This window comes from Mercurialis annua, linkage group LG8 (genome assembly GCF_937616625.2).
Source record: "Mercurialis annua linkage group LG8, ddMerAnnu1.2, whole genome shotgun sequence".
In the NCBI taxonomy this organism is placed as follows: domain Eukaryota; kingdom Viridiplantae; phylum Streptophyta; class Magnoliopsida; order Malpighiales; family Euphorbiaceae; genus Mercurialis; species Mercurialis annua.
Window position 1 is genome coordinate 915,566 of NC_065577.1, and position 13,630 is coordinate 929,195.

The window sequence follows — 13,630 nt, forward strand, 5'->3', positions numbered from 1 at the left end:
TCCGATTAAAGTTATGTGCTAATTGATTCTTGAATTCCAAGTAGCCGGATCGTCTTCTTCTAAGCACGGATGACTAAGATGTTCAAGATTGTTGGTACGAGCCCACTCTAAAGCTTGCCCATATATTGATTTATCCTTTTGATCATCAACCACAACCTGAATATTAGAATCACCAAAACTAGAAAACGAGTTAAAAGAATCATTAACACAATAAGAATAATCGGGTGAAGGTAGTGTTGGTGAATAATATGGACAATATGCCCAATCATGATTTCCTTGACACCATTCACAAACTTGAAATTGATTATATTGCATATCATAATCCATCATATTAAAGTATTGTGCATTAAAGCTCTCATATGGATAAGTTGATTCACCAAAATTCATGATGAAAACTTATAAACAACATAAATAAATAAAAACCAGAAAATAAAAAGTGTTCAAAGTAATAATTAATTAAGTTGTATTGATATAAATCACAATTCCCCGGCAACGGCGCCAAAAACTTGATACACAAAATCGCAAGTGTACGATGTCGATAAATCAAGTAATATAATGATAAGTAAAAGTCGAACCCACGAGGAATTGAATTTAATACCAAAATAGTTAATTAAGAATTATTTGAACTAACAAAGATGAGGTTTGTGTGATTTTAATTAAAACTAATAAAAATAGAAAATAATAATCTAAGGAATAAATAATAACGACAAATAACTCAGAATATTGCTTTCGTATGGATTATCGATGCCTTACAAATCTAACTTATATCAATCAATTTTAATTGTTACATGCAATGGAGGATAGATCGAAGATACTAGCTCAATATTCCTATATTATTGCTAGCCTATTGGTTATAACCCGTTATCCCGAATCACCCTTACTGTCACGGCTTACAGAACGATAGAAGATAAACGGCAATTTATAAACAACGCATTATCGATTAGTTATCCACGTAGACCACATAACGCAAACATGGTGGTCGGACTCATGTTTTGTAATTATGCCTTGGTTACCCTTTTCCAATTAAATTGCTTAAGTCCCCTCCTCACAATTTAATCTAAGTTCATGCAATTATTGGCCAATTAATCACAAGCATTACTCTCAATAACGAAGGATTGCATTAACAAAGAAAGATATAGAATTTAGTTTTCAGAATTTAAATCTAGCATCCATACTACTCACAATATTCCAAGTCAAGAAATTTAGCTAGACATAATTGAATTAACTAAACAATAAATAATAATGAACATAATTAAAACAATAGATTGAAAATAAAAATACTTGAATAAAAACCTGGAATAATTCGGAACACAAGTCTTCGAATCAAAGCTTCGAAGATTTAAGTCTTGAAATAAAACTAAGGACTAAAAGAAAATTAACCTAAGACAAATTATTTGTAGAAAAGAAAATAATGAAAAACTAGATAAAATACATGATCTTGAGATGTCTTTATATAGTGGAAGAGTCCTTGATGTGTTGCAAGAGCTGTAGTTGAAATCGGATCCAAATCCGCGTTGGAAAAGGATTTTCACGTTTTAGGTTCGCAGGTACATCCGGGCCAGTTCCTCAATAGTGTCTGGAGGCACTTTTGAGGAATTGGCCACAAAGGATTCGCAGATTGTAATCCGGGCCAGTTCCTCAATAGTGTCTGGAGGCACTTTTGAGGAACTAGGCACTTTTTCCAGCTTTTCTCCAATTTGTTCCAAATTGATTCGCTTCACTCCATACGCATAAACCTACAAAATAAACACCTTTCCAAGCATAATATCCTCAAAATATGCAATAATACTATATCAAATACTTGGAAAAATCCTATATAAAATATGCGTATCAAACCTAATGAGGTTAAAAGAGAATTGAGTTAAAAGTGATATTTTATCCATAAACGAGTTTGATACCGTTTATCGGGATAATCACGTGAGAGGCACGACGGTTAATAAAGTTCAATGTGTCGAGTCTTGAGTCTAGAGTCAATCTTAGAATAGGATTCTAATATCAGTCAGATGTTTTAAAATTTGTTTTAGATCCGGCGAGGCAAGAAGCAGCTGGACCAGTAGTTCGGGAAGCTTGACGTTCTAAAGCCCCGACGTATTTTGGATAAGCGTTTTCAGTGAGTTTATACGATTTTCTTTTAAAGTATTTATCCAAGCAATTATTTTATATTGCTTTCTGTTTGAATTGCATGATTTATACATTAAATTTTTATATGAATTGTACATATGCTTGATTTAAAACCAGTATTGATCCGATGGAACGTGCTACCTATTGAGCGGCAATAGGACTGTGTGATCACCAGTTTTAATTTGATACAGCTGTGAATACGATTAAGTACATGAATTCTGAAGGCAGATGTATTATTGTGATACGAGAGTGAACTCGGTTACAGTGTAACCTGAGCCCCGTATCTAGTGGGTTAGACCCACCACTGGGATTAAGAGAATTGTCGCGACTGACGTGGTAGAGTGTGAATACTCCCGGGTCGGACTATTGGATAAGTTTTCCTCTGAGTATATACGGTTAACATATTCGAGGATTAGGGTTTCAATCGGATCCTGTACTTGGCTGCATATGATTGATTACGATTTTATGTTTTATTTGAGTACTTATTAGTAAATGTATGAACTCACTCAGTATATCCCAATATACTGACCCCTCACAGATTTCCTTTCAGGATAAAGACGCTTTGAAGCAACGGACTTCTGTCCTACTTCCAGAAGTCTGTATTTTTTAGTATGTAAAGAAACAGTACTTTACTCTTAGAGCTGCAGTAGATAAGTATTTTGTCAGTCAGCTTGTATGTAAAGTTTTCTGTAAATATTACTTTAACGTTTTAAAGCTTTAAACGTTTTACGCTTGCTGCGTTATATATATTGTGACTGCCAGAGGATATGTGTGCCTGGCATGTGTTTCTGCATGACACGTGTCTATGTATGTCATGCATGACGTTTATGCTTCGCGAAAAAATTATTTTATGTTTTTAGGCTTGCTGCGGGTTTTGGAGCAACCACTCCCATTCCCTAGCGCCGGTCTCGGCCTTGAGATTGGGTCGTGACAAATATGCCCTTTCAACTTGTAACCAATGGATAATTAACACATAAATTAATTTTGTGGGCAAATCAGTACACGAACTTGGTGATTATGGGCAATTTACCCCATTTTGGCAATTTGCCCCTTAATTTGTAACTTAATCGTCTCTTAAATTGGCAATTTGCCCCCTTAACTTGTAAGTTAATTTGTCAAAATGGGCTAATTGCCCATAATCACTAAGTTAGTGTACTAAGTTTCCAACAAAATTAATTTATGGGTTAATTGCCCATTGTTTACAAGTTGAAGGGGCAAATTGCTATTTAAGTTTAAAAAATATGAAGAGGCCTTAAGAGCTTGGGTGGAAATATGATGATCATTTTTTAGCCTTTTGCCTTAAATATATAAAATTTTAATTAATAAAATTATATTATTATTATTAGGGTTAATTATATATAAAATCATCACCTTTAAATGAATTTTTAAAAATAACACGACCATTAAAACGTGTTAATTGAGGGCATCACCTTTTTTTCATAAACAATATGGACACGTTTTTATATAAAATTTTACTGACCTGGACATCCAATAGGAGTGCCACGTGCCATGCCACGTCAGCAAAAACGCCACTAAAAATGTGCCCGTATTATTTATGAAAAGAAATGAAAGGTGGTACCCTGAATTGCCACGTTTTAAATGTTGTATTATTTTACAATTTCGTATAAAAATAGTAACTTTATATATAATTAATTTTTATTATTAAATGATATTTTATAATATAATTGGTTTGTTTAATTAATGAATTATAATTCAAATATTATACTAAATGCTAAATACTAGTAATCAACTTGATTGTAGATACCAATATTTCTGTAAAAGCTCCCTTTTATAATTATAAAAAATAATAATAATTTGGACGTTTTGTCTTCCCATAATTATAAATTTAGAATACATATGTCACAAAAATCAGCAAATGTCCAAATGTTCAAACCTACAGGATGCATTGGAATCTGACTCTTTAGTTGACATACTTGGTGCGCAAGAAGTGTGACCAAATCAAATTAAATAACCAATATTTTACTTGTGCTTCAAGGCCACTTAAACCATAAATTTAAACAAAGAAATAAAAAAGGCAGTTTCCTTAGCTTATAATGTGTTCGTCGCGAGTAATTATCAGGTGAACCTAATTCGCCACATAAATTATAAATTATTTATTTATTGTATAACATGTGGCAACAATAAATATATCAATCAATTAATAAATATCACATTAATTATTTATATTTTAATTAATATGATATTTATTAATTGGTTAATATATTTATTATTGTCACGTGTCACACAATAAATTAATAGTTCATAATTCTACATGACAAATTAAGTTTAGCTAAGTATTTCTTCTTAATGACATACATAAGTATCAAATTAATACAAATACATTGCTCTTTCCGTGTTTTTTTTGTTTGTCCATCTAAAATATAACATACAAATTAAAAAAAAACAACTCTTTTTATTATATTTATTAAAAATAAATAATAATCTAACCTTAATAATTAAGTATTAATACTTTAATTCATTATATATAATCATTTATGAGGAGTAAGCAGACCTGTTCGTGGGCCGGGTTTGGGTCAAGCCGGAAAGGCTTTTTAATTTTTTATACAAGCCCGGCCAGAGCCCGGCTCGGGCTATATATCTCCTACCCAAACCCGGGCGTAACACTATATTTTTACAAGCTCAAGCTGGACTTAGACAGGGCTTACATGGTAATTTTATAAAAATAAAAGACCGAGTCCATCTATAAAATAGCGGGCTTTTTTCAGGTTCGGATTGGACCGGACTTAGGATAACAAATCATTGTCCAAGTCCGACCCTAAAAATCAGGCTTGGACGGGCCTGGGAGGATATCCAAATAAAAACAAAAAATATATTACTTTCTCCGTCTCATAAATTTTATTTGTTATTTTTGGTGTCCTATAAATTACAAGAAATGATTATGTTTAATCAATAATAATTAAAATATTTTTATAATATTATCATGTGCATTAAATATAATGATTTTGATTTTTTTAAATCACTAACCTATAATTATACCCTTTAAATTGCTAAAATAATATTGTAGAAACATTATAATCATAATTAAACTATAATTAAATTATTTTATAATTCTTGTGAATGTATAATTTTTTCTATCTTTATATATGAAGCATAGAGAGTATTATTTTTATAACTGCTCTACATGTATGTTGAACGAAAATAGAAATATTAAGGTAGGCGTTGAAACAGAAAATAGTAAAATAATAATTTTTATAAAAATATACTATAAATAGAATAAATCATAAATCTTATCGTATTTTATGATTTAATATAAAATTTTAATTTTGGCAAGTTAAATACAAACTATTAATTATTTGCAATCTGTAACAAAAAAATTTACATATAGAAATGCTAGCGCGGAAAATACATTATTATATGGCAATGTTTAACATCTATATCAATATTTGTTACCGAACAAATATTTTGTGTCTCAAATTGAGAAAGAAAATAATAGTTCGTCTTTTATAAATTTTGTGATTTAGTTAACAATTACCGGCCCTTATAGATATAAGGTTTTAATTTCTAAAATTATTTTCAAAGGTAAAAACAAAATGAAAAAATTTAAACTCGACAAGCTTTCATGCAATACAATTGTACAGTTGTGTATATATATATATAGGGTTAACGTCATAAAAATTCACCAACATTACACGTTTTCTCATTTTAATCACACAGTTTAAATTTTGTCATTTTCTTGCACGAATTATCACTTTTTTTCAAATTCATACACAGTGTTGAAATGTCACGGCTCCATTGGTGTGATGCGCTGAAGTGGAGGTCATTTTACACCAATGAATGAGTGACACATCAGCGCCGTGTATGAATTTGAAAAGAAATAGTAATTCGTGCATGTCATGAAAAAATTTAAATTGCGTGATTAAAATGAAAAAACCTGTAAAGATCGTGTTTTTTTATTTTTGAATACTACCCATATATATATATATATATATATATATATATATATATATATATATATATATATATATATATAGCTCTCCATGCGCAAAGTAGTGTAGTCAAAAATAGACCAAGTCATTAATTTGAAATTTTGAATCTTCAATCTTTGTGCAATTACCAAATGGATCATCTTCATGTAGCATTCTTTCCATATATGGCTCATGGCCATATAATCCCAACCATGAACATGGCAAAGCTGTTTGCTAGGCATGGAGTGAAATCAACGATCATAACTACTCCCTTCAACGCATCTACAATCTCCGAATCGATCGAAACCGAAACAAACCTCGGTTTCAATATCGGAATTCAGCTGATGAACTTCCCTTCTGCAGAAGCAGAATTACCAGAAGGTTGCGAGATTGCAAGTTCAATCAATTCTCAAGAAATGGCAATAAAGTTCGCCAAGGCAATGAGCTTACTTCAACAACCACTCGCCCGTATCCTCAACGAAATCCGACCGGATTGTCTCGTTGCAGACATGATGTTCCCATGGGCGACAGAAGTTGCACTTGAGTTCGGAATTCCGAGGTTAGTATTCCATGGAATAAGCACTTTTGCTCTGTGTGTTTATAATCATTTGAACCGATATGAACCTCATAAAACCCTAGATTCTGATACTGAGCCTTTTATTATCCCTGGCCTACCCGACCAGATCAAGATTACAAGATCACAAGTACCAAATTACATAAAAGAAAAAAATAACAATAAACAATCCGAAACTATGGATCGAATACTAAAATCGGAGGCGACGAGCTACGGAATCTTGATTAACAGTTTTCAAGAACTTGAACCGGCTTATTTAGAGCATTACAGGAAGGTGATGGGAAGAAAAGCTTGGAGTATTGGTCCGTTGTCTTTGTGTAATAATCATGATGAATCTTTGATTGGTGAAGATGAATGTTTAAGGTGGTTAGATTTAAAGAAACCTAATTCAGTTCTGTACATATGTTTTGGTAGTATGTTCAAATTCTCGGACTCTCAGTTGCTTGAACTTGCAATGGCTATTGAAGCTTGTGGGCAGAACTTCATCTGGGTGGTCAATAAGAAGGAAGAGAATAATGAAGAATTGGTGCCAGCAGCCGCAGCGGACTCGGAAATATTTAATTATAATGTGAGTACAACAATAAGGAAAATATATATTTTATTATAAGTTTTTTAAAACTGATTATAATGAGTAATTGATCATTAGAGTTACTATATCATCGTCTTATTTTATTTTAATGATAGTTTTTTATGTTAAAAAATGTATATATGACCACTAATCTATGCTTATTTTTGACACGTGGCAATCATTTTTATCCCTGCATTGATTTTTATTGATTTGTGCTTACACAGAAAATTTTCAAGCAAAAATTACTAAAAACTGATTGTCGTGTAAATACATTTGAGTAAATATCCATCGGCAATATGTGTTTTTAATCTAAAATTTTACATTGGAATGAAAATGAAAAATAAAACAAATCAAAATTGGCCATTAAAATAAAATAAAACGATACCTTAGTTATTTCAATTTTCTGGTTATAATTATGCGATAGTAACTTTTTTGATATAAATTTTTTACGTACATCTCGGTTATTATCGTTTTATTTATATACTATTTTGGTAATCTAACTTTTCATTTTCCAAATGAGATGTTAATATAATAATTCTGGTCAATACCTACTTATCTAGCAACATAGACTATGTAAATGATAATTGGTCTAAATTTATTGGGTAATCTTTTTTATTGAAATTCAATTTTTAAAATTTTATTTATATTTTATTATATAGGTCTCTTCATGGTTGCCCGAAGGATTCGAGAAGAGGACGAAAGAAAAAGGTTTAATAATAAGAAGATGGGCCTCACAAGTGACAATTCTTGCTCATCAAGCAATCGGAGTATTCATGACTCACTGTGGATGGAATTCAACCCTAGAAGGAGTTTGTGCTGGTGTACCAATGGTGACGTGGCCACTTCATGCAGAGCAATTTTTTAATGAAAAACTTGTGACAGATGTTCTGAGAATTGGAATTGGGGTTGGTTCTCAAGAATGGTCAAGATATGAGAAAAAGATTATAATAAATAAAAATGATATTGAAAAGGCAGTGTGTAAGTTGATGATTGGTGAAGAAGGTGAAGAAATGAGAAATAGGGCAAAAAAACTTAAAGAGATGGCAAGAAATGCTGTTGAAGAAGGAGGTTCATCTAAGAATGATTTGATTGGATTGTTAAAAGAACTTAAGAGTATCAAGAAAGCTAATTAGGGCTAAATTAGTTGATAAACACTTCTACTCTTGTATTTGTAAATTATAATGAATATCAATAATGGCAGCATTAACAATAAATTCATAATGTGATATATATATATATATATATATATATATATATAAGTTAAAGCTTGAATTTAAATTTAAGTTTGAATTCGAACGATATTCAAACTATCGATTAAATTATGAGTTTAATGAATAAAATATCATATGTATTGTATTTGTACTTTTTTACATAAAATATAAAAATCGATAAATTAATTAAAATGATATGCGCCCTTAAAATTAAATAGAAATCAATATATTCAACTGAAAAGATTTATTAAAATTACGAGTTTTATAAGTTTTTTTATCTTATACTCGAGCTCAACTTGAGATTAAATTCGATTATTTCAAGTTTGACTAATTTTTTCAAATTGATTTTGACTTGTTATCAAATTAAATTTGAATAGTTTTATAGTCCAACGTATTTACACTTTTAAAATAACTTTCATTTTAAAAAATTAATAGGGGCTCATTTGATCCTATCTTTTCCCTTTTCAATATCATAATAGATTAAATACTATTAAATAATAAAATTTTAAAATACAATCTGAATTAGTGCTCCTCATTGAACATAAATGAATCTACACAATTTTTGGTATAACATAACAATCAGAAAGAAGACATCATTTTATCAATGCCAAAACCACATCATATAGGACAAGTATAGACAAAACATAGGAAACTTCCACACAAGGCAATATCCAAGACAAACTAAAAAAGCAAACAAAACAGGATTTAGAAATGAAGAGTACCAACAAAACAAAACCAACCATTCAATCTCTATCTTATCTCCGACAATCAATCAATCTCCGGCACCGGCAAATCCTCCTCATCCGGTGAAGCATGCGACCACTCTCCATCATCTCCTCTCACCAATCCTTTATTCTTCTCCACCCACCAAGATCCCGGCACCAAATATTCATCCTTCAAAAACTCACAAGATTTATTAACCAAAGCCAAACTTCTCTTCACTTTAAGCTCAAATTCACCATCTTCACCGTTCCAACCTGCAACTACATGCAAAATCGCCTGCAAATTATGCCAGTCACTCGGGTTATTCGACTCTTTCAAACTCGGTGAGCTCCTCGTGCCAATCTCCAACTCGGTTCCTATATACTCAAACCCTAATAATTTTCCTGGATAATGTACAAGCACATCTATCTTGTTCTTGACATGCAAAACGTTAAGATTCGGAAATTTATTAAATCTCTCGGTAAATGCTTTATTTCCAACTTGTGGGGAACCAAATACGATGGCTGATACCGGAGTTTTATCGGATATTATTCCGTTTTCGACGAGGTCAAAAGCTGCTAAAATTGATAAACTAGCTCCAAGACTGTGTCCTGTGAAGATTATACTCAGATTTTCATCCTTGTACTTCTCTTTTAACTCATTAATCTTGCTTAAGAGCTGATTTCTCATGCTGAATTTCGTAAATGGTGATTTCGGATTGTCCGAAGTGTAGATCGTAATCCATCCTTGCATCACTTTAGGTACCTCGTCATCGTCTTCGTCTTCGTCCTTGTCACTACTACTTGAATCATGGGCGAACCTATAAAAGAACATGTAGTGGATAATTGTACATTTTATAAATTTAAACTTTTAATAGTAATGATTAAAGAACCGGACAAGACGATTTAATTAGTTGAACCGAAAACCAACCAATTAATTATCCATTTAAACTAATCTAAACAATTAAAAATTTGGTCCAATGATTAGACTAGATATTTAAAAGTAATTGTAATTATAAAAAAAACAATGAACTTTCAACATTTTTGTAATTTCAACATAAAATTTTAATTTATATAATCTAAAACATAAATTATCAATTTTTCATAAATTTGAACCACGGAATAATTTTCTCTTCAAAAATAAACGTCAAAACGATATATATTTTGATGTTTATATCAGCATTTGAATAATTTCAGATGTTCAAAATTGTACAATATTTATTTTATAGTATATTTTAAATTATTAAAATTAAAAATCCGTATATCAAACTACAAAACAAGCTAATTGGGTATGTGTTATTTAACTTTTGTAAAAAAAATGTAAACACACGCTTTGTAAAATTTTACCAATGATCTATCAAAGTTGTATCTCTGAAAATTAAAAAGTGAATTATGAGCGTATTTTTATGGAATAAAATAAAACGAGCTTAATTTATAAACAACTTAAATTAAGTAATTTTTTTGTAAATAGCTCCAAAAAATATCCTATGGCCTTATTTCGTCTAAAGGGGACCCTTATTCTTTCACAATTAATCCTAAATGCATATTATTGTATACTTTCACTCACCTTGCAAAAAATTCCTTAATCCGGCAATGACTAGAAGTAGTACTGTCCTTAAGTTTTTGATCATCATCGTCATCAGTTTGCTTCAACAATGCCTTAGCAGACTGTAACTTGGCGGCAATAACATTAGCCCATTCATAATTCCTTGTAGTTCCCCGGAAAGCAATATAAATATCCCGCCGGCCGATGACTTTACTATACTCATCGTTCGTAACAGCAATATAGCCAATCCAGTTAGACTCACGGTCCCATGAATCTCTAGACTGAGAGTGCAGAATAAACGCCTCCGGCAAGCTGATACGGGCGGTGCCGTACAGGAAAGCGGCGACTTGAAACTTGTCAGCTTCTTCAAGCATGACTTTGTCGAATATGTTCCGCTTGCCGTAGCGGCTGGTGCCGCAGTATTTGGAGTTTTTGTCGTTGTTGAATGAATCGTAAGTGACCTGGCAGAAGTCGCCGCACCGGAGGATTAGGTGGCGGAGGCTTAGGTTGAGTGGGTTGAGTAGGTTTTGCCAGTTGCCGGAGCCTAATAGCTCCGGCCATGTTGGTTCTGATTGTGCTTCCATTAGTGAAAAAAAGATGATAAGGGTTTCGAAACGTTTTTTTTTATTATAAAGATTTGGATACAAATATTTGAAATATCTGTGAGTGGTGTTTGGTGTTAAAAAGTTGAAGAAGATGATAATTTTGTGTGGTCTACAATAAAGTAATTAATTGATGGTAATGAGTATAATTGATCTAGCTAGCTTTTTATTAATCATTTATTTTTATTTTTATTTTTAAAAAATCAAATTGATCTTTATTAATAATTCAAAACAGTTATATTTGTGAAGAATTTAAATTTAAAAAAGTGACAGAATTACTCCTGAGACCTAAAATGAAACGGACATTCTGCAATAAACAATTATCCAATATTCAAATGGGACATGAAATTGATTTAAGAGCTAAGCATAATCCTTTATAGATTCTATTTGATCGAATTTATATATAATTTTATTATTCTCATTTCATGTGATGTATATGATTCAAAATAGCGAAATATGGCTGGATTTTATGATTTCACTAAGTAGATTTATTATTTTTAAATTGAGATTTGAGATTTAAAACTCAACTAAAGTCAAATTTGTAAATATTGTAGTGTTTGATAATTAGTTATTACAAGTACAACGTAAAAGTAATTAGTTCATGCTCTTGAAAAATAGAAAAATTATTATCTATAAAATCTAATATTTCTAATTAAAAATTATTATTAAGTAAAAATAGAAAAGGTAAATTGGAAAATTGATAAGCATTAAACTGGTAATCGATATTTAACTAATAAAATTGCCACAACAGATTCATCCTCATCTTATTAATTTAGTTAATTACTCAGTTAAATATTTGTTAGTTAACTAACTATTAAATTAAATATTAACAATTTTAAAATAAATTTTTATTTTTTAAGAATTATTATATACATTTATTATTGGCTGCAATCAGATAATGTTCATGGGACGAATTTGGACGGTTCGGACAAACTTCGACGGTTCAGAAAAACTCACACTACAAAAAATTCTGTATTTGGTAAAAAAAATTGCTGCTAAAAAGTATTTTACAGCAATATTAGTTAAGTTATAACAGCATTTTATAGCAAATTTTATTACCAATTACTTAAGACAACATTTTATTAGCAGTTCATGCCAGTTTTTTTTGTTGCTATTTGTTAATAGTATCAATTTTAACGGTATTAGCAGTAAAAATATTTGCTGCTAATTCTAATATTTCTTTTAATGTCAATATATCTTTATTCTTTAAAGTGCAGTTCAAACTTAACTCACACCTCATATCTATTATTCAAATTGGCTCAGCTTGTATCTATAAAGATCTGGACCGAACTTTTTGAACATGCATTAGACTTTAAACAAATTAGAAAAATTCAAACCGGCTCATAAAAATGAATTGCCTTATCCCCTTAAAAACCCCTCACCTTTTACTCCCAATTCGTTTGCACCCTCACATTGCAAAACCACCAAATATACATAAATTACGACCTTTCACTTTCAATTGCACCCTCAAGCATTAAATTGATCTCTTTTCACTTGAAAAAATAGGTTTATCTTTATTTTAAATAAAATATTAAGTCCTATTTTAAAATATATGCTAAAATTTAAAGTATTGATTTAAACATTTTTTAAGTAAAAAGAGGTCAATTTAATGCTTGAGGGTGCAATTGAAAGTGAAAGGTCGTAATTTGGGTATATTTGATGGTTTTACAACGTGAGGGTGCAAACGAATTGGGGGTAAAAGGTGGGGGGATTTTAAGGGGATAAACCAAATGAATTTATTATGGATTCAAACTTGAACCGTGTTTAAAATACAAAAATAAATGTCCAAGATGGTCGAGGCTGAGTAGGTTAGGTGGATATTCAGGCTTAGAATTGGGTATAGCGATACTTTTATTTTGGTTTAATCATTAAAAAATATCCAAATTTTTTCGTTTATAGTCTAAACTTTCCATAATCTTCAATTTTATCTATTTTTTAATTTTCAGTTTCAATTGCAATCATTTTTTAAAATTGAAGTGAATAAATATTCAAGTGTGCTTTCTATGTTTGAACTTCTTAATAAAAAAAAAAAAGCAAATTGAAATAATATGAAAATAATGTTTATTTTTTCTATTCTAGTATGAACAAATGGCTACAGTAAAAAAACTGACTTAAAATTGAGATATCCGTCAAAATTAAAAAAAAAAAAAAAGTTCAAACAATAAATAAAAAAGTTAAATGAAAAAGTAGGATACTTATAGATGATTCGGCCTATATATATTAACAATTTAATTAATAGTTAAACTCAATTAGCTACAATCAAAGAGTTATAGTTTAAATTGTATAAATACTCAATGTTATTTTGTTAGAGTCGTTAATTCAATTTTTTCTAGGAGCGCTATTTATTTCCCTATTATATGAAGAAGGGATTACTATACTTT

At 30.5% G+C, this 13,630-nt stretch overlaps 2 protein-coding genes across 3 annotated transcripts; one reads left to right on the top strand and one right to left on the bottom strand.

Annotated features, from left to right (window-relative positions):
* The first annotated feature begins 6,134 nt into the window (after nucleotides 1-6,134).
* On the top strand, nucleotides 6,135-8,352 carry LOC126660024 (scopoletin glucosyltransferase-like). 2 transcript variants are annotated; one of them, XM_050353352.2, is made up of 3 exons: nucleotides 6,135-6,606; nucleotides 7,036-7,189; nucleotides 7,849-8,352. In XM_050353352.2, exons 1-3 carry the CDS (start codon nucleotides 6,200-6,202, stop codon nucleotides 8,320-8,322), a joined length of 1,035 nt encoding a protein of 344 aa, XP_050209309.1. In that variant the 5' UTR covers nucleotides 6,135-6,199; the 3' UTR covers nucleotides 8,323-8,352. The 2 variants fall into 2 exon arrangements, with proteins under 2 accessions (XP_050209309.1, XP_050209308.1); XM_050353351.2 differs by having other exon boundaries at nucleotides 6,135-7,189.
* A 629-nt stretch (nucleotides 8,353-8,981) lies between these two features.
* LOC126661193 (phospholipase A1-IIdelta) lies at nucleotides 8,982-11,330 on the bottom strand. The gene is made up of 2 exons (XM_050355010.2): nucleotides 10,669-11,330; nucleotides 8,982-9,922 (listed from the first exon to the last, which is right to left on the bottom strand). The coding sequence occupies exons 1-2, from the start codon at nucleotides 11,229-11,231 to the stop codon at nucleotides 9,169-9,171; spliced, it is 1,317 nt and encodes a 438-aa protein (XP_050210967.1). The 5' UTR covers nucleotides 11,232-11,330; the 3' UTR covers nucleotides 8,982-9,168.
* Between the last annotated feature and the right edge of the window lie 2,300 nt (nucleotides 11,331-13,630).